At 37.9% G+C, this 25,486-nt stretch overlaps 1 protein-coding gene, 1 non-coding gene and 1 pseudogene across 2 annotated transcripts in view; all 3 read left to right on the top strand.

Annotated features, from left to right (window-relative positions):
* Nucleotides 1-25,486, top strand: part of CORIN (corin, serine peptidase) — a 217,293-nt gene that overhangs the window by 29,169 nt on the left and 162,638 nt on the right. The window contains exon 4 of the mRNA XM_033856407.1: nt 14,859-15,066. Coding sequence (XP_033712298.1) covers nt 14,859-15,066 — 208 coding nt within the window. The remainder of the gene's footprint in view (nt 1-14,858; nt 15,067-25,486) is intronic.
* On the top strand, nt 885-994 carry LOC117312498 (U4 spliceosomal RNA; annotated as a pseudogene).
* On the top strand, nt 20,686-20,791 carry LOC117312525 (U6 spliceosomal RNA). Its single transcript, XR_004526849.1, has one exon. It is a non-coding gene; the product is annotated as a U6 spliceosomal RNA (small nuclear RNA).

Here is a 25,486-nt window from a genome sequence, read left to right as displayed (position 1 = left end):
TGTATATGTTAATCTCAAACTCTTAATTTATCTCTTTCCCTCCCACCCCTGCTATCCCCTTTGGTAGCCATAAGTTTTCTATGTCTGTGAGTCTATTTCTGTTTTGTAAATAAGTTCATTTATATCAATTTTTAAAGATTCTACATAGAAGTGATATATGATGTTTGGATTTCTCTGTCTGACTTACTTCACTTAATATGATAATCTCTAGGTCCATCTATGTTGCTGCAAATGGCATTATTTCATCCTTTTCAGTGGCTGAGTAATAGTCCATTGTATATATGTATACCACATCTTCTTGTACCGTTCATCTTTTGATAAACACTTAGGTTGTGTCCATGTCTTGGCTATTGTAAATGGTGCTGCTATGAACATTGGGGTGCATGTACCTTTTTGAATTAGAGTTTTCTCTGGATATATGCCCAGGAGTGGGATTGCTGGATCATACGGCAACTCTATTTTTAGTTTTTAAAGGAACATCCATACTGTTCTCCATAGTGGCTATACCAATTTACATTCTCACCAACAGTATAGAAGGGTTCCCCTTTCTCCACACTCTCTCCAGCATTTATTATTGTAGATATCTTTTTATATATCTTGTCTAGAAGGTGTGCTTCTTGAATCTGAGGATTCAGATCTTTCTTCAGTTTGGGAGAGTTCTCAGCTATTAATCCTATGAATATATCCTCACTCCTGATTTTCTATTCTCTCTTTCTGGACCTCTAATTACTCTTATGTTGGACATTCTCATCCATCCTCTATAAATCTCTGTGCTGGATTCTGGTGTATTTTCTCAGATTTATTTTTTAATTCTCTAGTTCTCTCTTCAGCAGTATCTAATATTCTATTTTAATCTATTCACTGAGTTTTAAATTATAATGTTCAGCTTTGTGCAGTGGCAGTATCATAGCCAATGAGGTTTATCCAAGGCATGATTATTGCTAATTAAATTATGTTCATACATATTTTTCATTTCTAGAGGTTCTATTTGGTTTCTTTTTGAATCTTCTAGTTCTTCATTTATAGTGTGTCATTTTTTTCAAATGGTTTTAATTACTACCTTTTTGTCTTTAGTTATTTTATTCATACTTGTTTTTATAGCCTCTGTCAGATTGTTCAATTGTCTGAAGTTCTCAGACTTCAATTATTGCTGCTGGTTGTGACTAATGATTATTATTATTCCTTCCCCTAGTGAATTGTTTTCTGTTTATTTTATGACTTTAGATTATAAACTTTTTTGGATTCAGGGTATGTCACTTAGGACAATTTTGTGTTTGGTTTGACCAGTCACCCCAAGATATCACTGTCCCAGGGCCAATTTTTATGTTAACTTTTGGCTTGGGGGATTCTTGGATCACATTTGTAGTTGTAAATTCAAACCCATGGGAGCGCCAGAGCTGTAGTAAGAAGCGTCCAGAGAAAGATTTTTGTCAAATCAGAGTCTAGGCAGAGTCAGACAAGCTCCCTCATCATATGGCTGAGCTAGTTGAGTTCCTGCTTTTTGTGTGTGTGTTGGGGGGGGGGGCCTCGGTTCCTATTTGTACTTCCTATGGATTCAAAGCCTCATCTCTTTGTTGAGACTGATGACTTCCTCCAAGACAGGGCCACTACAATATCTGCTCATGAAATGTTCACCCATGTGCTCTTCATTCCTGTGATGTCATCTCACATACTCACTGCTCTTGTTTTCAGTTCACTGTTGCATTTCTGCAATCTTGAGATTTCCCTTTCTTTATGGAGAGTTCAGCTGTTTACGTAAAAACATTTGTTTTATTTTACCAAAAATTTGTGGAGGTTTATAATGGGTGGGCTTTCAGATTACTTACTTAACAATATTTCAGAATCTTTTCTTTAAAAAAAATCATTTTACACAGAAATTTTTAATCACACACAAAAGTAGAGAGACTGGTACAGTGAATGCACATGTGCCCTCTTTCACCTTATCAACATATCAATTTTCTCAGGATCTTTTATAAGGTGTTTTTTTTCTAGTGCCATTTGTAGTAGAGTTTAAACTTGCTCCCATAATCGAGAGTTGGGCTGCTCTCTGTACTGTTTGCACAAAGGAATTTTGATATTAACTAGTTTGTAATTAAAATACTGTACTTCATGGTTTTAGGAAAATCACCTAGAGAAAGCAAAGTCTTTATAGACCAATATGTTAAACCCTATATTAAATATTTAATTCATTATTATTAAAATTCATAATAAAAAATTTCTCAATTATAGGAAAAAATTATAGTGTCTCCAGAAACAGAATTGATTCAACATTGCCCCCTTGTGTCAGGTATTTCTTGCCTTCCATTTCACCTTTCAGATCTCCACCTCTCTAGGTTCACATTATATCTGCCTCATTTGAATCTGGGGCAGCCTTACTCATTTTGACTCTGCTTCTTTGCTATTCCAACTCTGTACATTCATTTCCATGTTTAAACTTCCCATGTTTCTCTTTTTTGGCTTAATTATCCCAGAGCCCTCTATTCCAGTTATTTTCATTTCCATCCTAACATGAAAAAGGCAGGGAGTGGAGATGTTTCACAATTTATATTTTTCAAGACCAGGTTTCACACACAGTCCTATTTTTTATCATCTGACAAATGTATTGATATTATCTACTATAGTTGGTAACACTTCGGAAGAAACTAGTCCAAAGTTCTTGTTAATATCTTCTTGATAAAGAAGAAAATCTTTAATGCCCAACAAATGTCTTCAGCTTTAATCTGACCAAATTCCCCTAATCGATCCATAGTGAAGATACAATATAGTCATTAATGTTTTTTTTGAGAAACTCTTTATGTATCAAGGACTCAAAATGACCGATTTGTGATAGATTAGCCTTGCTCTGTACACTATAATTTAGAAGCAGGTATAAGGCAGCAAATATTTCAGCACAGTAGTTGGAACACTGGCACTAGACCATGATTTCCGTCCTTGCTAACCTTGGGAGAGAAGCGGCTACTTAGAAGGACAGAGCATGGGCCCCTCACCAGTCGCGAGTGTGGGCAGTTTCCCTGGAGAAATGTGTGACTCTGCAAGTTGGAGGTGAAATGCAGTGTGCAGACACATCTGGTTTCCCAGGAAGAGGCACTCCTTTTATGCAGTGCTTGAATGTGTGGACAAAGCCAGGGTTGCTTGTGTGTTTGCTTATCTCTGCCTCTGACATGTTCAAGTCATATACAAAAACAGAAGTCCTCAGAATCAGAGGCCCCAACACTCGTAAACTGATCACCTTTAATTCTTACCAAAAGGTATAGAGAGATCCTGGGCCTGCTGCTCAAATGTCCCTATGTGGAGAGCTGTAGAGGTTCCTGGAGGGAGGACTCTTCTCTGATGATCAGCTGGCTTCCTAAGCATGCCGACCTGTGCCATTGCACAGAGCCCTGAGCATAGACGGACTCCATACTCTGTTTAATGTTATGCTGTCACCTTGTTGAAATTATTAGCAATAATAGAAATATAAATGTTATGAATGAGATAAATAAATAAAATAATATAAAAATAATGTTTGACCAAGGGACCCCTCATTTTTATTTTATCCGGAGTATGCTTAAATTATGCAGCCTGTTGTACTCCTGGGTTTTTACTGTGATGGGGCCAACTTCATTCTCCTATCTGCCCTTGAACTAAGCACAGTGCCAGGCAATGCCATGAGCTGATTGTCATTGGCCAGTCAGGACCCATACCTGGAGCTGGGGGTAGGGAAAGGCCTCCCAAACTTCATGGCTGCTATTTAGTTAAGGATGGGGAGGTAATGCTGAGGATATAACTAATAAGAACCATTCCACTCCTCCTTCCCTCTTTTTTGTTGAGTGGTTGCTTATGTTTTGCTTTCTAATATTACATTGCCTTGTCATAAGATAAAAGGTATATTTATTAAAAAGAAATAGTATGTCATATTCCAAAATATTAGTACTAGAAATTTATTGTAAACATTTCCTTTTGAGGGAATTCCCTGGCGGTCCAGTGGTTAGGACTCTGCACTTCCACTGCGAGGGGCACGGGTTCTATCCCTGGTTGGGGAACTAAGATCCCACATGCCATGGGTGTGGCCAAAAAAAAATTTCCTTTTGAGTATGTAGAACACACCGTCCTTTACGATCTTATACCCTGTAAAATCTTCCTTTGTAAATTCAGAGAATAAAAAGGTAAATGTCAGCTCAACTTGAGGCTGACTTGTTACAGATTTTAAATTTAGTGCATTCTGGGTTAAAAAGGGTTATCTGAGTGAGCATTTTATAAATCTATTAAGAATCACAATACCTAGCTGGTAGAATACAGACCTTAGTATGCAGGTTTGCCCTGTCATTTATTCTTCTGTTACTTAAGTTTTGACTGTTACTAAACCTGAAGTGTGATTCCCAATAAAACTACATAGGGCTGGGAAATCCACTGAAATCTCATTATGTTTTTGAACAGCGAAGTTTAAAACTACCCACAAGTGAGGTAATGATTTTTACAATAAACTCTGACATCAATGAACATGATGTACCACTAAGTGATTTCTTATACTCTCATCATTATAGAATTTATTTGTACCATTCTTGGTATTAAAAAACAAATAATTTTCATATGTATTAAAGTACAATTTGGCTAAATAAATAAAATAAAATAAATTGTATTAAAGTACAATTTGGCTAAATAAATAAAATGTGGTCTAATTTCAAGTTCTGATTTTTTAATTTCACAGCACCAAGCCCAGTGCCTTTATTTAATAGAGACTTAAATATTTTCTCAATGAATAACTAATGTTTTTAAACAATGAGTGTTTTAAAAAATAATACTCAGCATTATTTTATTTTACAACTAAGCCAAACCAATTGATGAAACCTTGAATTTTGATCCTATATATATAGGAAGAGCACAGAATGAAAGCTTAATGTCTCTGTCTCAGTATTCCTACTTACATAACATAGATACAAATCTCTCTCCCGTCTAGTTCACAGTTTCGGTGAATCACAAATGAGATAATAATAATAGCAAACACTTTTATAGTTTATCATATGTGCTAATGATAGGCATTTGTAAATACCATTTAATCCTGACACTAACCCCATAACACAGATATTTTTATCTTCATTTTACAGATGAGGAAACTGATAAACAGAGAATTTCAGTAACTTGTCAAAGGCCACATAAATAGAGACAAATAAAGGAGAATTTGAATCAGACTGTGGAACCATCATACTGAGTATGGGAAAGGTGTTTTACAAACTTGAAAGCACCATATAAATTTGAATTATTTTTATTATTCAATCATTCATAATCCTAAGATAGATAATTATATGGGGACACAATCTAGTTCTTTTAAAATTAATGAAAAATGACTGGTAGATGGAGATGTGACAGCTGAAATGTTACATCTTACTTAGTTCTATGGGATGTGAATAATCAATTTACAATAAAATATAGGCCTCTCACTGTGTCAAAGCATTGAATTTGTTGAATGAATGAGTTCCATCAAGTTATGAGCATTTAGCTACCATTTAAACATCTTAGAATCAGGTGGTATGGATGTGTGTATGAATGACAGGAGAGAATGAGATATATATTTATATATATATATCGACTGTGAAAGCTTGAAGATTGGCAAAAGACTTCACCAAGAGGCTTGAGGTTGCATTAAAAATGTTAGGTCTGGAATAAATGTAACTGTGGAGAGAACATTAAACCCTAAACCTCATGTTTCTCCTGGCAAGAGTAGCTAGTTCTTACTTAAGTCTGATAATTTACACAGCATTATCCTTGGTACTCAACTTTTTTGTGTGAGTGTAAGTTAGCAAGACATTGGCTTACCTATGCCTTGATTATGTCTATAAAGACTTTTTACAAATGTCACAGATGACTCATTAAGAAAGTGTGCCTTTTGTCTCTTTGATTTTCTCTTATGAGAAACAAAATAGTTAATATGTTCAGATTCACAGATGTTTAGAGTTAGTTAAAAAGCCAGGATCTTCATAGAGAGGTCCTGTCTGTAACTTTCTGTTCCTTCTTATCCTACTGTAACCCCCTTGCGGATCTTCCAATGTACACGATATCCTTTTAAATTGGTTTGTCCCATAAATCCTTCTCGCAAAATGTTACTTTTCATGTGAGTTATCTAGACTAGAGAATGACCTTCATTATTTCACTCTGCTGATGTAGTCCTGACCTGGGTGGACTTCATAATACAGCCAGGAATAGACACTAAGCATTCCCAATCCAATTCGTCCCTCAGTGAGGACAGGTAACCTGTTTTTAATAGCAGATTCAGTGTTTTCTTTGAGAAGGTTTAGTGCTTACTAATCATGGAGAAGCAGCTCTATTGCTTGAATTCAAAGAGATTCATCTAAATATTTTACAATGAATGAAGTAAGTTTACGATGTTTAAAATTAATGGTATCTTGACAGAATGATACAGTAGACAGGAACAGATTATGGGATCAGCATGACTTGATTTTAATTTCAACTCTACAACTTAACATCTATGTAACCTTGAATACTTTCTCACCCTCATTGAATCTGTCTCAATATCCGTAAAATGTGAATAAAACCAGCTTTTTCATAGGCTTGTGGGAGGGTTAGATAAAATGCTGTATATAAAATACTTAGCAAACATTCAGCCTAGAAAGTACTCAAGGATTTTTTTCATCTATTTCCTTAGCTTTAAATTGTTTTATTTTACTATAAAACAATAAGTGGAAATGAAATTTAAGGTGTGTTTTTTATTAAGAGGGAACTTGAATAGATACTAATGGTTTATTTAGGCTTTTACTGCAAAGTAAGCTCATCTCATCCTATCCTCTCTCTGAATCGTATTATTTTTTCTTGCTGGAGACACCAATGCTGTTGAAATATCAGTTGAACATCAGCAGTATGAGGACTTTGATAAGCTTTTTATCTCAGTTGACAAATTTGATCCTCACAACCTCTCATTCACATCATTATTGCTACTTTACAGATTAGGAGGTTTTAAGACGTGAAGTAATTTCCCCAAGGTCACACAGCCTGGTGGGTGGGACCGAGGCTCAAGGTAGATTTTGGCTTCTGTGTCTCAGTCTTGGAGTAGCTGGCTTTTACTTAACTCTCATAGCTTACAGTGTTTGAGCCTAGTCTTGGCAGCCGTAGCGATCATTTTTACCGACACTTTCCTCAGAGCTCTTTGCAGCTCTGGCATAAAGGTGCTCAGCTATTCATCTTTCTCCAGCCTTTACAGCTTGTAAGCACAACTTCCTTTTTTTTCTCTACTATGGTGAGGTCTCATGCTAGAAGAATTGAGTATGGCTAAGGATAATGGGACATTTGCCTTTTACAGGATCGAAGGGTAATTCCTGCTCTTTCACTTTCAACTACTGCACTATAGTCCAGAGTGGAGTCCAAGATAGGAATCAGTCTGGTGGAGGGAACAGTATGGGATGGTTCCCTGTGCCGTGGTAAGTTCTAGGGAACAGATTGTTAAAAATATTTGTAGCAATATTAGCCATCAACATTAGTGCCCTAGGGTCTCATATATACTGGCCTTTTTCATGTCTAATTCCATCTTGTTCAATAAGAAATCTTGTAGTGAAGACATTGTTCCATTTAATCTCATTCATTCAGTGAATAACTATTGGGTGTATACTCTTTGGTATCCAGTGGTTTCTAGTCACAAGACAAGGTGTCTACTTGGATGTGGAAGGATACTGAGAATAAACACATAAATAGACAAGATCTTAACAGGCAGTCCTATTGTTATAATGAAAACAAATTAGGATCATGTTATAGTGAGGCCCAGGAGTACTTTGAATGGGATGCTTATGGGAACTTTTGCTGTCCCCCGAGAAGGCGGGTTCTCTGAAGCAGGCCTTTACTGTGGCTTCTTACCCCCGCAACTGAGCTGCTATGATTAATCTAGTGGAGGGAAGGCACTTGCTTCCCTTTGATGTTCTTATTTGATGGCTGTGAATCTGTAGTAAATATGAAATGATGACAACTTAAATATTATAATAGGAACAATGAAGACAGGATGCAACAAGCAAAATGCTTGAGCATGAATATGAATTATTGGAAATCAAAAGACTGGCATCTGAATTTTATAATACATATTGGTGCTGCTTGAATATTTAATTCTGGTACATTTCTTTTTTTTTTTTTTTTTTTTGCGGTACGCGGGCCTCTCACTGCTGTGGCCTCTCCCGCTGCGGAGCACAGGCTCCGGACGCACAGGCTCAGTGGCCATGGCTCACAGGCCCAGCCGCTTGGCGGCATGTGGGATCTTCCCAGACCGGGGCACGAACCCGCGTCCCCTGCATCGGCAGGCGGACCCTCAACCACTGCGCCACCAGGGAAGCCCTGGTACATTTCTTAAGGAAGGAGTTCACTTTCAAAACTAATAGTCCTTTGTCCTGTCCTAGTAAGAATAGATTTATTGTGATATTATTCTCTCCTTAAAGAGGCACATCTGCTTCTTTGTTTCTTGCTGAGCATTAGGACTATGACTATGTATATCAATGCCAGACAATATTTATTTGTGTTTGTTTTTTGTCTCGCCTGACTAGACTATAAGCTCCATAAGGGCAGGGACTTTGTTTTGTATCATGTCATTTGCTCTGCACCTAGAGCAGTGCCTGACACAGAGTAGGCGCTCAATAAGTATTTGTTGAATGAGTAGTAAAAAAGACCCCACCTGCCTCCATGGATCTCATTGGGCCCCACTGAGGGTGGTAGAAATTCAGGGGAGGGGCTTCCCCGGTGGCACAGTAGTTAAGAATCAGCCTGCCAATGCAGGAGACACGGGTTCGAGCCCTGGTCCAGGAAGATCCCACATGCTGCAGAGCAACTAAGCCCATGAGCCACAACTACTGAGCCTGCGCTCTAGAGCCCATAAACTACAACTAGTGAGCCCATGTGCCACAACTGCTGAAGTCCGGTGCCTAGAGCCCGTGCTCCTCAACAAGAGAAGCCACTGCAATGAGAAGCCCGTGCACCACAACAAAGAGTAGCCCCTGCTCACTGCAACTAGAGAAAGCCCATGCACAGCAGTGAAGACCCAACGCAGCCAAAATAAATAAATAAATTTAAAAATAAATAAGTAAAAATAAAATGAGCAGTACTGTGTCACAATAACTTTAACAAAAAAAAAGAAAAATTCAGGGGAGACAATGTCTTCAACTATAATGTTTGGATTATGGACACAGCTGTTGATGGAAAGAGACTTGGATTTGGGTTAGGATGACTTGAGTTGAATTTCAGCTTTGACATTATTAGCTGTGTGAATCTTTAACTTAAAAATTTTTTTTATTGAAGTATAGTTGATTTACAATGTTGTGTTAGTTTCAGATGTACAACAAAGTGATTCAGTTATGTATGTGTGTGTGTGTTTTATATATATATATATTCAAATTCTTTTCCATTACAGATTATTACAAGATATTGAATATAGTTCCCTGTGCCATACAGTAGGTCCTTATTGTTTATTTTATGTATAATAGTGTATATATGTTAATCCCAAATTCCTAATTTGTCCCTCCCCACCTTTTCCCCTTTGGTAACCATAAGTCTTTTTTTTCTGTGTCTGTGAGTCTATTTCTGTTTTGTAAATAAGTTCATTTGTATCAATTTTTTTTAGATTCCACATGTAAGTGATATCATATATTTATTTTCCTCTGTCTGACTTACTTCACTTATCATGATAATCTCTAGATCCATCCATGTTGCTGCAAATGGCATTATTTCATTCTTTTTTTATGGCTGAGTAATTTTCCATTGTATCTATACTACATCCTCTTTATCCATGCCTCTGTTGTTGGATACTTAGGTTTAGCTGTGTGCATCTTGTGGGAAATTACTTAACCTTGTTTCCTCAGCTGTGAAACTGAGTAACTTGCGAGGAGGGCAAATGAGCCAATGTATGTGGAAGGGCCAAGAACAATGCCAGGAGTGTTACAGTTTTACAGTAAATATTGAGGGCAAAAATATTCAGATAAAAGTGGGAGATATGACCATAAAAGGCTGGGATTTAAACTGTAGAGGTGGGAATAAAAGATATCATCTGGGAAAACAACAACAAAATTTGACAGACCGGATGGCAGAAATGAAAAGGAAAACGTGTGAAGAGGCCAACCCTGCCATGACTTTCTTCCCAAACCACTGAAAAGGGCTGTGTACAGAGAACTCTCCTTTACAACTCCATCGAATTCTCAGGATGTGGAAGTAAGACAAATGTAGAAGCCTCCACGAGGAAATCCTGTGAAGCAAATTCATGAGTTAAAATAAGTCAGTTTAGCTAAGTTAGGGCAAACCAACCATGCTCTGTTAAAATATTGCCTCCTGTTACAGTGGAATCTTTACCAGTAGTCCTTCAATTAAGTGTGAAATCATAAATAGGAAGTCAGAAAGGTTACCAAGTTTTCCTGTTAGGTTATTAGACAAAAGATAGCAAAGTACTTTAGAAAGTTGATATTTCATGATTTTTAATTTAAGAAGATTTTTCCTGTCTAATAACACTATTATCTGTTATAATCATTATGGTTTAGATACTATTTTGCTTTTATTTAAAAATGATTTTTATTTGATTTTAATGGATTTTTAAAAGAACCCATTGTTGAAATAGATTCTGTGTAAGTCAGAAGTTTCTTAAGTTAATTTTACATTAAAAAAAAGCATATAAGAAACTAATTTCTAACTCCACATTACCTAATTCCAGAAGTAGACAACACAGAATTTATCATAATTTCCAAATGAACATAAGGAAAGCTCTTAAAACAGACCCATCTTTCCTTCCTAATTACTGCATCTAGAAGTATTAGCAATGTGATATAAGTAGAGAAAGCCCCAGTTTGATCTAGAAACTACTTAGATTAAGAAAACAAAAAATCAAAAACTCATCTTCTCAAATGCAAGCAGCATTTTATTTTTCATATTTAATTTTTTTCTGAAATTGGGACCTATCTTGTAATCAGTGCATACTCTGAAAATTTGTTATTAAATCGTGCCTTATTAGTAGTGCTGTTTTAGAACTTAAGAGCTAATTAGAATAAATATTTCTGCTTCACCAGAAATCCATTGAATCTGGAAGCAATTTTGCTCTTCAGATCTGTTTCTAACTTCTCCTCCCCAAGTTCCCCAATTTGAAGTAACTGTTATTTAAAAGACACATTATGATGTCTATAGGAACGGTATGGTTAATTACATCTATTGTATTTTTTATACATTCTTATGTAGCAACCCTGACTTCTAATTTCTATTAGACTCAGTAGTAAATTCTCAGGGAAGAAAAACAAACATTCCACCCTTTTCTTTACCCTATGAAAACCAAATTAGAGGGAGCAGCAACAAATGAGTCCATTTCCAAAAGTGCCCTTCCCTTTCACCTCAGAGAAATGACTCTGCCTGGTGCCCAGCATGTAACTGACTTATGAAAACTCATTTGCCCCTCGTGAGAATGTGCACAAATACAAAACTAGAGTTACATGTTTCAAAGACAATGGAACATTCTGGGAAAAAAGAATATTTGACACACAGGTTGAGACAGTAGGAATGATAGGAAATTTACACAGTTACTTGAATATAAAAGGCCTGAAATCAAGAGTCTTAAAGAGTAATTCCCTTTTATATTTGTTGGCTGTTAGCAAATTCTCAGCTAAGTTTGTTGAACCTTTCTGCCCAGATTCAAGTGTTTTGGTCATTCTGTGTTACATGCAATTATGATTCTGTCTTTGTAGTAATTTTTCTCTACCACTCGTTAAGTACCCTGTTTTGTTTTTTTTTTTTAACATCTTTATTGGAGTATAATTGCTTTACAATGTTGTTAGTTTCTGCTGTATTACAAAGTGAATCAGCTATATGTATACATATGTCCCTATATCCCCTCCCTCTTGCGTCTCCCTCCCACCCTCCCTATCCCACCCCTCTAGGTGGACACAAAGCACCGAGCTGATCTCCCTGTGCTATGCGGCTGCTTCCCACTAGCTGTCTATTTTACATTTGGTAGTGTATATATGTCAATGCTTCTCTCTCAGTTTTTAACCCTTCTGCCAGTCCAGACCATAGATACCTTTCAACCAGCAAATCAAGTTCTTCCTCTTCATTAAATCTTCCCTGATTGTTCGCTCTACATTGAATTCTTGCTCTTGAATTCCTTTGGCATTTGCTCTGCTACCGACAGCTGCGGTATAGTGGGAGGAATGTTGTCCTAAGAGGTGGAGGACACATGTATCAGTCCTGCTTCTATTACTGACTGGGTGTCTGTCTGCAAATCACTTTTTAAAATAATTAATTAATTAATTTATCTTTGGCTGCACAGGCTTTCTCTAGTGGCTGCAAGCGGGTACACCACAGCTACTCTTCACTGTGGTGCACGGGCTTATTGTGGTGGCTTCTCTTGTTGCAGAGCACGGGCTCTAGGCACACAGGCTTCAGTAGTTGCAGTGCGTGGGCTCAATAGTTGTGGCTCTCGGGCTCTAGAGCACAGGCTGAGTAGTTGTAGTGCACGGGCTTAGTTGATCTGCGGCATGTGGTATGCTCCTGGACCAGGGATTGAACCCGTGTCCCCTGCATTGACAGGTGGATTCTTAACCACTGTGCCACCAGGGTAGTCCCTGCAAATCACTTTTTGTCTGTCTCCCTGGCTACCTATTTGTCTACCCATCCCGTCCATCCATCCATCACCTTTCTATCTACCTACATACCTATGAGAGCCTTAGTTTCTTCATTTATAATGAGAGATTATAATCCTAATAAGAGTGGTTTGGAAAACTTTAGAAAACCATTTTATAAATATAAGACATTATTATTTTTGTCCATACCAACTATTTTGAGACATATTTTAAGGTTTCAGACTATTATTTTATCATTTTCTCTTTTCCCAAGGGAATTTGCTATTAGGAAATCTCTCTTGTGCAACTCACACTGCCATGAACATAGTATAGCCAACCAAAATATGATTTTCCTCATTATCATGTATTTTCCAAATGCTCTCTCGGTGTTGTGTTTTCTTTGCCTTGGTGGGGTAAATGAGCCTGTTGGTCATCTCACCAAATATGGTTTATAATCAAGTGTATAAACCCCAAAGCTGATGACCCCTAAAGAAAATAATGCAATGTAAAATGAATGATAATGTGATCAGAATACATGGTATATTATCTATGCATTTAAATACAGACTATGTGATATATCACTATGTGCTTTTTAGCCTCTTCCTTTCATGGGCCATTAGGAATTAACTTCTTAAAGAACTGTTTTTCACATCATAACCCCCTTTGCATTAGCTTAGGGTGGCTCCAAATGGAAATTTCTCAGAAACCATAGGTTTGAAGATCTGGAATTTCCACATAATAGCTGTGCACTCCTGGGCCGATGTCTTAGGGTTTCTGATATTGAATTTCCTCATGTGTAATATAGATATGATATCACTTTACTGGGTTGTGAAAATGAGATAATTCTGAACTAGGAGATCTGAATACCTGTTGTGGTGCCTGGCACAAGCTTGATTTGTAATAAATGTTTTCTTGATACTGAATTCTTCATGAATGGTTTCATATTTTTGTTGGAGATAAATTTACTCTTAGCTCCTCTAAGCAAGCTTTTCTGCTTATAGCACAATACATATAATTGTGTCATTTTGAAGTCTACTCTCTATACCTTCTTCCAGCCTCTAATGCTCCCCAAACTGAAATGCATTTTAACTTCCCTCCTAAAAGATTTGAGTGTCATACTTGTGAAACTTGCCCCGAACTCCCCACCTCGGCCCTCATGCAAAGCTGAATTCATGTTTATGTCTATCTGTGTTCTATATACAGATTTTAATCTGGATTTTTCTTCTTTTCTGATTCTTTTATTTCCCATTTTGTATTATGAGTTTGATGAGGTCCAAAAAAATGTCATGCCCTTAAGTTTTTGGCCAACCATGCAAATTTATGGCATGAAGGAGAAGGAAAGGCCATGGAGGTGATAATGCTCGGGAGAGCCAGCTTGGAAGAAAATGAGGTCAGAGTCTCTGAGCTGACCCTAAACATGGGCAGGTTTGGAAATCCTTGAATAATCGTGTATTTTTAAAGACAGGATCATGGTATACATATTGTTTTGTGATTTGCAATTTTTATTTATTATAAGTCTCATTCTATGTGATTAATAGTCTTCTAAGGCATCTTTCATGTAGCTGAGCATTCTGTTGTTTGTTCCATAATATTTTAAACCAGTTCCCTTTGTTGAATGTTTAGGTGATTGCTATCTTTTAAAAAGTATAAACTGTGCAGAGATGAAGATCCCTGTAGATAAATCCATGTGCACAACCATGATTAATTCCCTATAAATTTTTAGAAATATTACAGTGTCAAAGGCTATGCATGTTTAAAATATTTTTTTGATACATATTGCCCTTCCCAGCTGTGATCCAGAATAGTGATTGCCCATTGGCTAGGTGTGAGAGTGTATTTTTCCACACATTTTCCCAGCACACAGATGCTATCCTTTTGTGAGTATTGGCAGCTTGATTTCCTGACCACACACACACATACACACACACACACACACACACACACACTTTTTTCTTGCTTTCTTTTTAAAAAATTTATTTTTATACAATTTTTAAAGGTTACATTCCATTTATAGTTACTATAAAATATTGGTTATATTTCCCGTATTATACAATACAGACGTGGTATATATATATATATACCCCACATCTTTATTCATTCATCTGTTGATGGACACTTAGGTTGCTTCCATATCTTGGCAATTATAATGCTGCTATGTATGTATGTGCCTTACTGTATATCTATAATCATTCTGACTTACAGAATATATTTTATTGTATGAACACATTAGTCTATCATATCAAATGAGTTTATAAACATATAATTCTGATGTGTCTTTTCCTAAACATAATTGTCTTGCCTTCTCAGGTGCCTGCGTGAACATCACTCACAGCCAGTGTCAGATGCTGCCCTACCACACCACGCTGACACCTCTCCTCTCTATTGTCAAAAACATGGAAATGGAGAAGTTCCTCAAGTTCTTCATGTACCTCCATCGCCTTGGTTGCTATCAACATATCATGCTTTTTGGCTGCAGCCTTGCCTTCCCCGAGTGCATCGGTGATGGTGATGACAGGTATTTTGGAATGAAAAGCATTCAGTGATAAGAGTCAGTGGTAGCAGAAGTGTCTGAGAAGAACAAAATCATCCCGAGCTACCCACTTTTATTTTGGTTGTTGTTAAAGGAAAAAAAAAATCCCACACCAGTTGTAATCCTTTTGAAGTAGACATTTTTGGGAAATCCGGGATAATTTGATTTATGGGAAGAAATCATTCAGGCTATTAGATGGAGGTTATCAGCTGGGGTAGTCAGTAGCTGTTTCGCTGAGGGTCTGGTAGAAGACAGCACACTCCAAGGGCGATGGAAAAGATTTTTTTGGAGAGACGATTTATGGGGGTGTGGGCAGGGTTAAGAGAACAAGTAAGGATGAGAGGCACCAGGGTCTCATGATAATGCGATGCAGTTCCACTACTCAAGACTTGAAAGAGGCAAAGAGCAGGCAGACCTGGAAAAAGCTGTAGTTGTGGGCAGGGGGTCTCCCGACAAGCCAAGTTCTGTGACTCGAGACAGAGGGGCACAGCCACTGCCAGCCCTTCAGTCCTGCAGGGAGAGAGAAGAAGGAATAGATGCCCTGACCTCACTCTCCTCTTGCCCTCTCCTCTGCCAGGGCCTCCTACCGACTGAACTCACCCACAACAATTGGGCAAGGGTGAGCAATTGATATGAGTGCAATAGATGAGATCCAAAATCTCATCCCAATATCATCAGTTCAGAAGTCCCAAATCTCATCTAAATCAGGTACGGGTGAGATGCTGGGTGATTCTTACGGTCTACCCTGGAGCCCAGAGCAGGGTGAGGAGGGTGAAGGGTAGATGCAGAGTGACAAACAGAGACTGTCCAGCACAATATCGAATAGGATTAGAAAGAATTTTCTTTTTTGGGAGGGTGGGGGAGAACATGTGAGTCGGTGTACTTGTGTCTTGTAAGCTCATTTCTTTTTTTTTTAAACTGAGGTATAATTGACATATAACATTATATTAGTCTCAGGTGTACAACCTAAAGATACAATGTATGTGTATATTGTGAAGTGATCACTACAATAGGTCTAGTTGACATCCATCACCACACAGTTACAAATTTTTTTTCTTGTGATGAGAACTTTTGAGATCTCTCTTAACTTTCAAATATACAACATGTTTTTGTTTTTTTTTTTGCGGTACGCGGGCGTCTCACTGTTGTGGCCTCTCCCGTTGCGGAGCACAGGCTCCGGACGTGCAGGCTCAGCGGCCATGGCTCACGGGCCTAGCCACTCCGCGGCATGCGGGATCTTCCTGGACTGGGGCACGAACCCATGTCCCCTGCATCGGCAGGCGGACTCTCAACCACTGCACCACCAGGGAAGCCCAACAATATGGTATTATTAACCATAGTCACCATGCTGTACATTACATCTCCATGACTTATTTATTTTATAACTAGAAGTTTGTACCTTTGAACGCATTCCCACCTTTTTGAAGTAATACAATTTCAATATTATATTATATTGAAATAATGTAATTTCGATATTATATTATATTGAAGTAATAATTTTCAGTGAGACTAAATCAATAAAAGTATGTTATGGAATATCTGAATTAGTAAGTATACAGTTTTTTAAAATTTCAAAGCACTGTTAAGTACATAATCATATATAACATCAATTATTTTCTGAATTAAAATGTTAGAAAGTTTTCAGAGTAGTAATGAGAAAATGAATTGCATTTTTAAGTACAGATAGGTTACATGTTATTTGTACTAATTTAATGTACAAAGAAAGTTTTAAATAGACAAAGGTTTTTATTATTATTATTATTGTTAACATCTTTATTGGAGTATAATTGCTTTACAATGGTGTGTTCATTTCTGCTTTACAACAAAGTGAATCAGTTATACATATACATATGTTCCCATATCTCTTCCCTCTTGCGTCTCGCTCCCTCCCACCCTCCCTATCCCACCCCTCTAGGTGGTCACAAAGCATCAAGCTGATCTCCCTGTGCTATGTGGCCGCTTCCCACTAGCTATCTATTTTACGTTTGGTAGTGTATATATGTCCATGCCACTCTCTCACTTTGTCCCAGCTTACCCTTTGCCCTCCCCATATCCTCACGTCCATTCTCTAGTAGGTCTGCATCTTTATTCCCGTCTTGCCTCTAGGTTCTTCATGACCATTTTTTTTTAGATTCCATATATATGTGTTAGCATACAGTATTTGTTTTTCTCTTTCTGACTTACTTCACTATCATCTCACACTGGTCAGAATGCAGAATGGCCATCATCAAAAAATCTACAAACAATAAATGCTGGAGAGGGTGGGGAGAAAAGGGAACCCTCTTGCACTGTTGGTGGGAATGTAAATTGATACAGCCACTATGGAGAACAGTATGGAGGTTCCTTAAAAAATTACAAATAGAACTACCATACGACCCAGCAATCCCACTACTGGGCATATACCCTGAGAAAACCATAATTCAAAAAGAGTCATGTACCACAATGTTCATTGCAGCTCTATTTACAATAGCCAGGACATAGAAGCAACCTAAATGCCCATCAACAGATGACTGGATAAAGAAGATGTGGCACATATATACAATGGACTATTACTCAGCCATAAAAAGAAATGAAACTGAGTTATTTGTAGTGAGGTGGATGGACCTAGAGAAGGTTTTTATTATTTTAACTGGAAAAAACCTACACTGCCGTAAAATAAAAACTGAGTAGAAAAGAAACAATAGATTCTGAATTGTAGAAGTAAGTATAGCAGCACTGTTAACAGACACCACATTCAGGAAAATGTTTCCCCTGGAAGAATCATTTGCAGAGGGTACTTTCACGGTAAAGAGAGAAACTCTGTTAGATCTTTCCGAAGAGTCAAACTACGGCATGGTAGTAGAGAGGCCCTTAATGTTCCTAGAACAGTGGCATTATAGCGTGGTGATTGTCTTAATTTTCTAGGGCGGCCATAACAAATTACTACAAGCTGGGTGGCTTAAACAGAAATTTATTATCTCACAGTTCTAGAAGCTAGAAGTCCAAAGTCTGGTGTGGACTGTGCCAGGGTCCCGGGGAGAGGCTCACTTCCTTTCTTTGCCAGTTTCCTTCCAGTGGTTTCAATCACTCTTGACTTGTGGCCACATCACTCCAGTCTCTGCCTCTACCTTCACATGGCCTTCTCGTCTGTGTGCGTCTGCTCTTGTGAGGACACTTGTCAGTGGATTTAGGGCCCATCCAGATAACCCAAGATGATCTCATCATCGCAAGGTCTTTAACTTAATTACAGCCACAAAGACCATTTTTCCAAATAAGGTCACATTCACAGGTTCCCGAGGTTAGGACGTGGACGTGCCTTTTGGGGGTCGCCATTCAATACACAGGCTCTGGAGCTGCGTGTCTCAGCCCACTCATCTGTAAAATGGAGATAATCATTGTGCTTTACAAAGTTCACGTGAGGATTAAATGACAGTGCAGGGGTTTTTATGAAGAGCTCAGTAAATGTCAGCAATAGCTATCAGTGAATTGGAAAGGAGGGGCAGTACTAATGACATTGAGAGCACAGAGTATTTCTAACATATGCTAAATATTGAAGGATTCTAGAAAAAATGTAGGATACTACATGGATTAAAAGAAAATTAGGTAGAATACTTAAGGCTGCTGGAGTTGGATTCCATTTCTCCCTAATTTCAAACAATTTCACTTACATCTCTTTGCCTTAATTTCTCTATGGACTCAGTAGTGTGTATATATACTTATATAAATTTATATACTTATATAAAAGAGTTTCTCTCTTTAACATGAAAGTTCTCTCTTTACCATGAAATTTATATATACTGATATAAATTTCATATAAGACAATGAAAGAGAGTGCATTCAGCCTCCAGGGGACTCTTAACTCATTTTGATCATCCTTTTTCTGATAATTCAATCTCTACTCTCAGCTAAATCAGTTGTAAAATTCTAGTTAAGCTGCCCAGAGTCTTCAGGGTACTTTTAGATAAAATTTGTTTTTCTCCTGACCTGGTTCATCCTGAGAAATGCTCTCATAGGAGAGTTTTCCATTTTCTGTTACAGTGGGTAATAATTTATAGTCAATTTTCAGGTATCATTCAGGGACTTGTCCTACATTTTATTACATTCATTATTATATTTAATTTTATGATTGTACTTTCAGACCAGTGCTTCCTGCTTTCATTTAGCATGTGCATGAGATCTGCAAGCTAAATTTAATAAGTAAAATAAGTTCAGAAAGGTAAAATGTATTGTAGAAAATAATTCTTATATTTTTATATATCAAACATTTTTTTCTTATATTTCACTATTTTGGATCATTTGTTCTACTCATTTTCTCTACTACTCTACTATTCAAATAATAGAGAATTGCTTATATTCCATCCTAGAGAAAATAGGTACTTAATAACATTTAGACTTTAATCTAAAAAGGTAGAGTGGGGCTTCCCTGGTGGCGCAGTGGTTGAGAGTCCGCCTGCCGATGCAGGGGACGTGGGTTCGTGCCCCGGTCCGGGAGGATCCCATATGCCGCGGAGCGGCTGGGCCCGTGAGCCATGGCCGCTGAGCCTGCGCTTCCGGAGCCTGTGCTCCGCAACGGGAGAGGCCGCAACAGTGAGAGGCCCGCGTACCGACAAAAAAAAAAAAAAAAAAAAAAAAAAAAGGTAGAGTGGGATGTATAAGTAGTATGGTTTTTAACCTGTCCCTTTGAGACCTCAACTGTACTCAACTATATTATATAACAATGAACTTTAACAGTTTCATTAAACAGTTTCATTAAGTGTTTCATTTATTAAAAAATAAGTGTGTGTATCATGGACTATAATACAGGATAATTAAAGGATATCTTATAATACAGGATAATCCGTAACTATATTGATTCAATGAAATATAACTCAAAATATAGAGATTTGACTGATAAACAATTCAGGTAGCCCTAAAAATATGTGGGCTAGAATGAATAGCTTAAAAATATCAGCATGTAGGTAGAGAGAGATGAACAATTCCTAGGCCAGGAGAATAACAGATGTTTCTGGATGACTTTTTTTTTTTTTTTTTTTTTTTTTGCGGTACGCGGGCCTCTCACTGTTGTGGCCTCTCCCGTTGCGGAGCACAGGCTCTGGACGCGCAGGCTCAGCGGCCATGGCTCACGGGCCCAGCCGCTCTGCGGCATGTGGGATCTTCCCGGACCGGGACACGAACCCGTGTTCCCTGTATTGGCAGGCGGACTCTCAACCGCTGCGCCACCAGGGAAGCCCCTGGATGACTTTTGGATACACTTAAAATCTCTGTGTTTGGAAGAGGAAGCAAACATTGCAGCCACATGCTTTTGATATGTAGCTATCACCCTTTCCCTCTGGGTTGAAATAATAGGTCTATGAATTTATCAAAGCTGAAGCGGGGTTAACTGGCCTGAGAGGTCCCGCCTTGGCTTTGCTTCTGGAAGACACCCAGGAGATATTGCTGATCATCATCACCCTACTCACATCCTCTAATACTTTGCAGAGAAACTTTGCTCATGAAATAAAGCGTTAACATTTAAAAACGGATGTGTTTTCTATTGGTTTTTTTCCTCTGGAGTGTTGATTTGACCCTAGGTGCTTAGCAGATATCCTTAACATCTGTAGACATGAAATAAAAAATTCTTATCTAGTGCTTGCTTTGGGAGCATGTATACTAAATTGGAACAATACAGTGAAGATTAGTGTGGTCCCAATGCAAGGATGACATGCAGATTTGTGAAGTGTTCCATATTTTTTGATTTTTGACTAAGATAACTCATATTAAAGCATTTAGCACCATACCTGGATCATCACGTCCTGATCAAAGTTTAGCTAATACATCTATTTTGGGGTCCGTATTTCTCATGCAGGACCTAATTGAACTTGTCCAAAAAAAAGATGAGATATGTCACGTTCTGCTATCCACTTTTTAGTCAAGAAAATAGATAAATTATCTGAAAAAAATTCTTTATCTAGCTAAATGACTAGAGATTAAAGATTATATCTCAAACCTGGGATTTACCGGGCAGTTTTCTGTCATGTACTCAATCCCTGTAGGATTGTGGAAGAGGTTGAGTGAGGTTCTTCAAATGAACTTCTTCAAAAGCACTATGCTTTTCCCCAAATAATTATGTTCACTGGAGCCTAGAGAAATTAATCTGGTAAATGCAGAGAATGCACTTGAAAGTTTGGGGGGCAGATGAAACCTGATTCAAACCACAGCTCTGCCAGTTGCCAATTATAAGACCTTGGGCACTTCAGTTGGCCTTCCTGACCTTCAGTTTCCTCATCTGTTTAATTAAAGTGATAATACCCTCTTCATAGGGTTGGTTTGTGTGTATTAAACAGAATGATTTATACAGTGCTCATATATGCTCTGCACTCTCTAGCACACAGTAACTTCTCCGTAAGTATTGTTATAAACAGTAAGTAAATTATTATTAAATATAAATAGTACTATTATTGATATGGTAGTCAGAGATGGTGTGTGAGTTTCTGGGAGGGTATAAACTTCATCACCTCTTTCAGAGATGCAAGATTTGCATATTTTTCTCATTCTTTTCATCTTCTAATCCATTTTCCACTTAGCTGTCAACATTATGATATAAAAACACAATTAGCACTGCCGTACGTTATTACATGAAAGTTGTTAAAGAGAGTAGATCCTAAGAATTCTCATCACAAGGAAAAATATTTTTTTCTATTTCTTTAATTTTGTATCTGTATGAGATGATGGATATTTTCTAAACCTATTGTGGTCATCGTTAGCTGTACATCCTAAACTTACACAGTGCTGTATGTCAGTTATGTCTAAATAAAACTGAAAGGGAAAAAAAATAAAAGCACAAATTAGATGATGTCACTCCCCTGCCTCTACCCATTCAAGGGCTTTCTCTTAGACTTAGATTATAAGCTGAACTTTTTGCCATGGCTTTTGAAGCCTTCCTTGCTTCTCTGGTGTCATCAACCCTGCCACAGCTGCACTGACCTTTCTCAAAAATGCCCACCTTTCCCCAGCTTCCTTTTCACATGCTGTTCCCTTTGCCAGGATGGATCTATCCCCTTGATCTATGCCCTCTGTTCAAAAGACATCTCTGTGGAGAAATATTCTCTGATCACCCTCGGTAGTTCTGTTATCTTACACTGCAGCAAGGCTGTGTCCCTTTTTGCTTGTCTGTATGTTGTCTGTCTTACTTTATAAGCACCACAATGGCAGAGAACTTACTGACTTTGCACACTGTTGTATACCCAGTGTTCAGAGCAGTGCCCAACACATAGTAGGTGCTCAATAAATATTTGTTGGAATAAATGGATCAATAAATAAACTCTTCCATTAGGGAGCTCCCCTAAATGTCTAGGTAAATGGGAGTTCAAACTCCATTGATAATGGTTGTGCATTGCTTTGTATAATTGATACGTTCCTGAAAACTCATGCATAAATCAAATTCTGTATGTGTGTTAAATAATTACAACTTTAAATTGAGTTGGATGGTATTCCCAGAGATGATTTAACTTCCTTCTGAGTGAGCATCCGTTGGCAGAACAACCAGCTAAAGTACATTAACTTGTTCTTGTTCATTTCTGTCAAAATCCTGGATCTAATAGAGGAGGAAACACTAGATTGTTCTTGAGGATTGACTTGGTGGTTCAGTGCTTTTGTTTTAATACTGACTCATATGCATCAGTTAAAAAGACTTTAGGTCAACTGTAGTTGAAAATCTTAGATGTAAGGTTCATGTACAGAGCAGAAACAAAACAGTGATAAACATGTTTAAAGAAAAATGACCAGGATAGTGGTTCAGAATCTGTTCATGTGAAGAATAGTTGGGGGACCTGGAGATGTGAGGCCCTGAGGGTGCACAGTGGCCACCCTCCAATCTCCTGGGCCACGACTGGAAGAGGGAGCACACTTTTTCTCTATGCTTCCACAGGGCAAAAATGGAACCAGGGACTGAAAGTCATAAAGAAGTAAATTCTAACTTAACTAAAGTGAGAACTTTATGGATACTAAAGTTGTATATATATGGAAATGTTGTCTCAGGAAATGGTGAGTTGTTATCACTAGAGATATTTAAACTGACTGGTGAGAGCTTAGTGGAGAAAATGGGACAAGGAGTCCAGCATCTTATGGTCAATTAGTTTCCCATAGATTAAGGGGCAGGTTCACTCATGGCCCATGGCCCTGATTAAAGGAGCTCTAAAAACTTATGAAAATAGAAGAAAATTAAATCTACCATAACTTTTCTCAGGGACACTTTTATATTTGCTTTGGTAATAATAGAGAATCCAGTTGGGGGCCTTGGGGAGGGTTGTGTTGACACTCCCATGGATCCAGTAGCAGCAAGGAGTCACCTAACTGCCTTCAGAAACGATGGGCCCCGTTATCTGCAGGACTTGTGTTTTGCCCAGTGGGGCTTGCAGATTGGGACCCTGCCAGACAAAGCCCTCTTTTTCTCTGTTGCAACTGTCAGGTTCTCAGCTAAATAAATGTTAAACAAATATTTACAGTGTGTCACCTTGGGGAAATGTCAGATTATCTGCTGGGAACACCTGTGTGCCTTGGGTGGCTTGGCTTTTGCTCAGAGTTGAAAGGTTCACGGTAGAAAATAGAATTTTTGACTCTAGGTATTAAGATCAGCTTGCTTTTCAGCCTGAAATCGGTGTTCTGCTCCTAAAATCAAGATTGGAATTCTGCCATGTTGCTATCTTCTATTCACCTTGTGTTCACCTTTTAAGCTTTTGGTTTTGCTACAATCCTGTTAGGTAAATAAAAGTTCTAGGCATACTTTTGTTTCAGCCACTCGAGAGGAAGAAAAAGAATGTTGACAGAAACAAGAGGTATCTAAAATTCCTTTTTCTGGAAGGCACAGTTTGTTCATTTCTTATCAAGGTCCTAGGCTTCCTTTTTAGAAGCAGCAGAGTTCCCTAGAAAAATGACCCCATAATCTAGTTACCATTATTTAAAGTTAGAGTAAAATTTGCCTGTCATTTCAAATATACAGATGATACGGTTTTCCTGTTCTAACTCCATCCTATTACTAAAGATGGCCAGATTACTGAGATGGCCTCTAGGTGAACAATCAAGATGGCATCAAAGTTGACACAGGAATGATTTTTTCAAAAATATTTGCTATACCAGAATTACAAAACCTCTTCCCCACCATCCAGTTTATTTTCAATATTTCTACTACTGCACACCATTATATTACTATACCACTTTTGAGTTGAATTTTACTGATAATCTTTTAGTAAAAAGTATCAAATTTTTCTGCTTATAAAATTTACTGTATTCTTTTATTTTAACATCTTTATTGGAGTGTAATTGCTTTACAATGATGTGTTAGTTTCTGCTTTATAACAGAGTGAATCAGCTATGCATATACATATATCCCCATATCTCCTTGCATCTCCCTCCCACCCTCCCTATCCCACCCCTCTAGGTGGTCACAAAGCACTGAGCTGATCTCCCTGTGCTATGTGGCTGCTTCCCACTAGCTATCTATTTTACATTTGGTAGTGTATGTATGTCCATTCTACTCTCTCACTACGTCCCAACTTCCCCTTCCCGGTGTCCTCAAGTCCATTCTCTATGTCTGTGTCTTTATTCTTGTCCTGGCCCTAGGTTCTTCAGGACCTTTTTCTTTTTCTTTTTTTAGATTCCATATATATGTGTTAGCATACGGTATTTGTTTTTGTCTTTCTGATTTACTTCACTCTGTATGACAGACTCTGGGTCCATCCACCTCACTACAAATAACTCAGTTTCGTTTCTTTTTATGGCTAAGTAATATTCCATTATATATATGTGTCACATCTTTTTTATCCAGCCATCTGTCGATGGACACTTAGGTTGCTTTCATGTCCTGGGTATTGTAAACAGAGCTGCAATGAACATTGTGGTACATGACTCTTTGAATTATGGTTTTCTCAGGGTATATGCCCAGTAGTGGGATTGCTGGGTCATATGGTAGCTCTACTTTTAGTTTTTTAAGGAATCTCCATACTGTTCTCCATAGTGGCTGTACCAATTTACATTCCCACCAACATTGCAAGAGGGATCCCTTTTCTCCACACCCTCTCCAGGATTAATTGTTTGTAGATTTTTTGATGATGGCTATTCTTACTGGTGTGAGGTGATACCTCATTGTAGTTTTGATTTGCATTTCTCTGATGATTAGTGATGTTGATCATCCTTTCATGGGTTTGTTGTCAATCTGTTTATCTTCTTTGGAGAAATGTCTATTTAGGTCTTCTGCCCCTTTTTGGATTGGGTTGTTTGTTTTTTTGTTATTGAGCTGCATGAGCTGCTTGTAAATTTTGGAGATTAATCCTCTGTCAGTTGCTTCATTTGCAAATATTTTCTCTCATTCTGTGGGTTGTCTTTTCGTCTTGTTTATGGTTTCCTTTGCTGTGCAAAAGCTTTTAAGTTTCATTAGGTCCTACTTGTTTAT

Source organism: Tursiops truncatus, chromosome 5 (genome assembly GCF_011762595.2).
Source record: "Tursiops truncatus isolate mTurTru1 chromosome 5, mTurTru1.mat.Y, whole genome shotgun sequence".
NCBI lineage: Eukaryota > Metazoa > Chordata > Mammalia > Artiodactyla > Delphinidae > Tursiops > Tursiops truncatus.
Note: the sequence above shows the minus strand (reverse complement) of the source record. Positions and strands in the feature narration are given on the sequence as shown.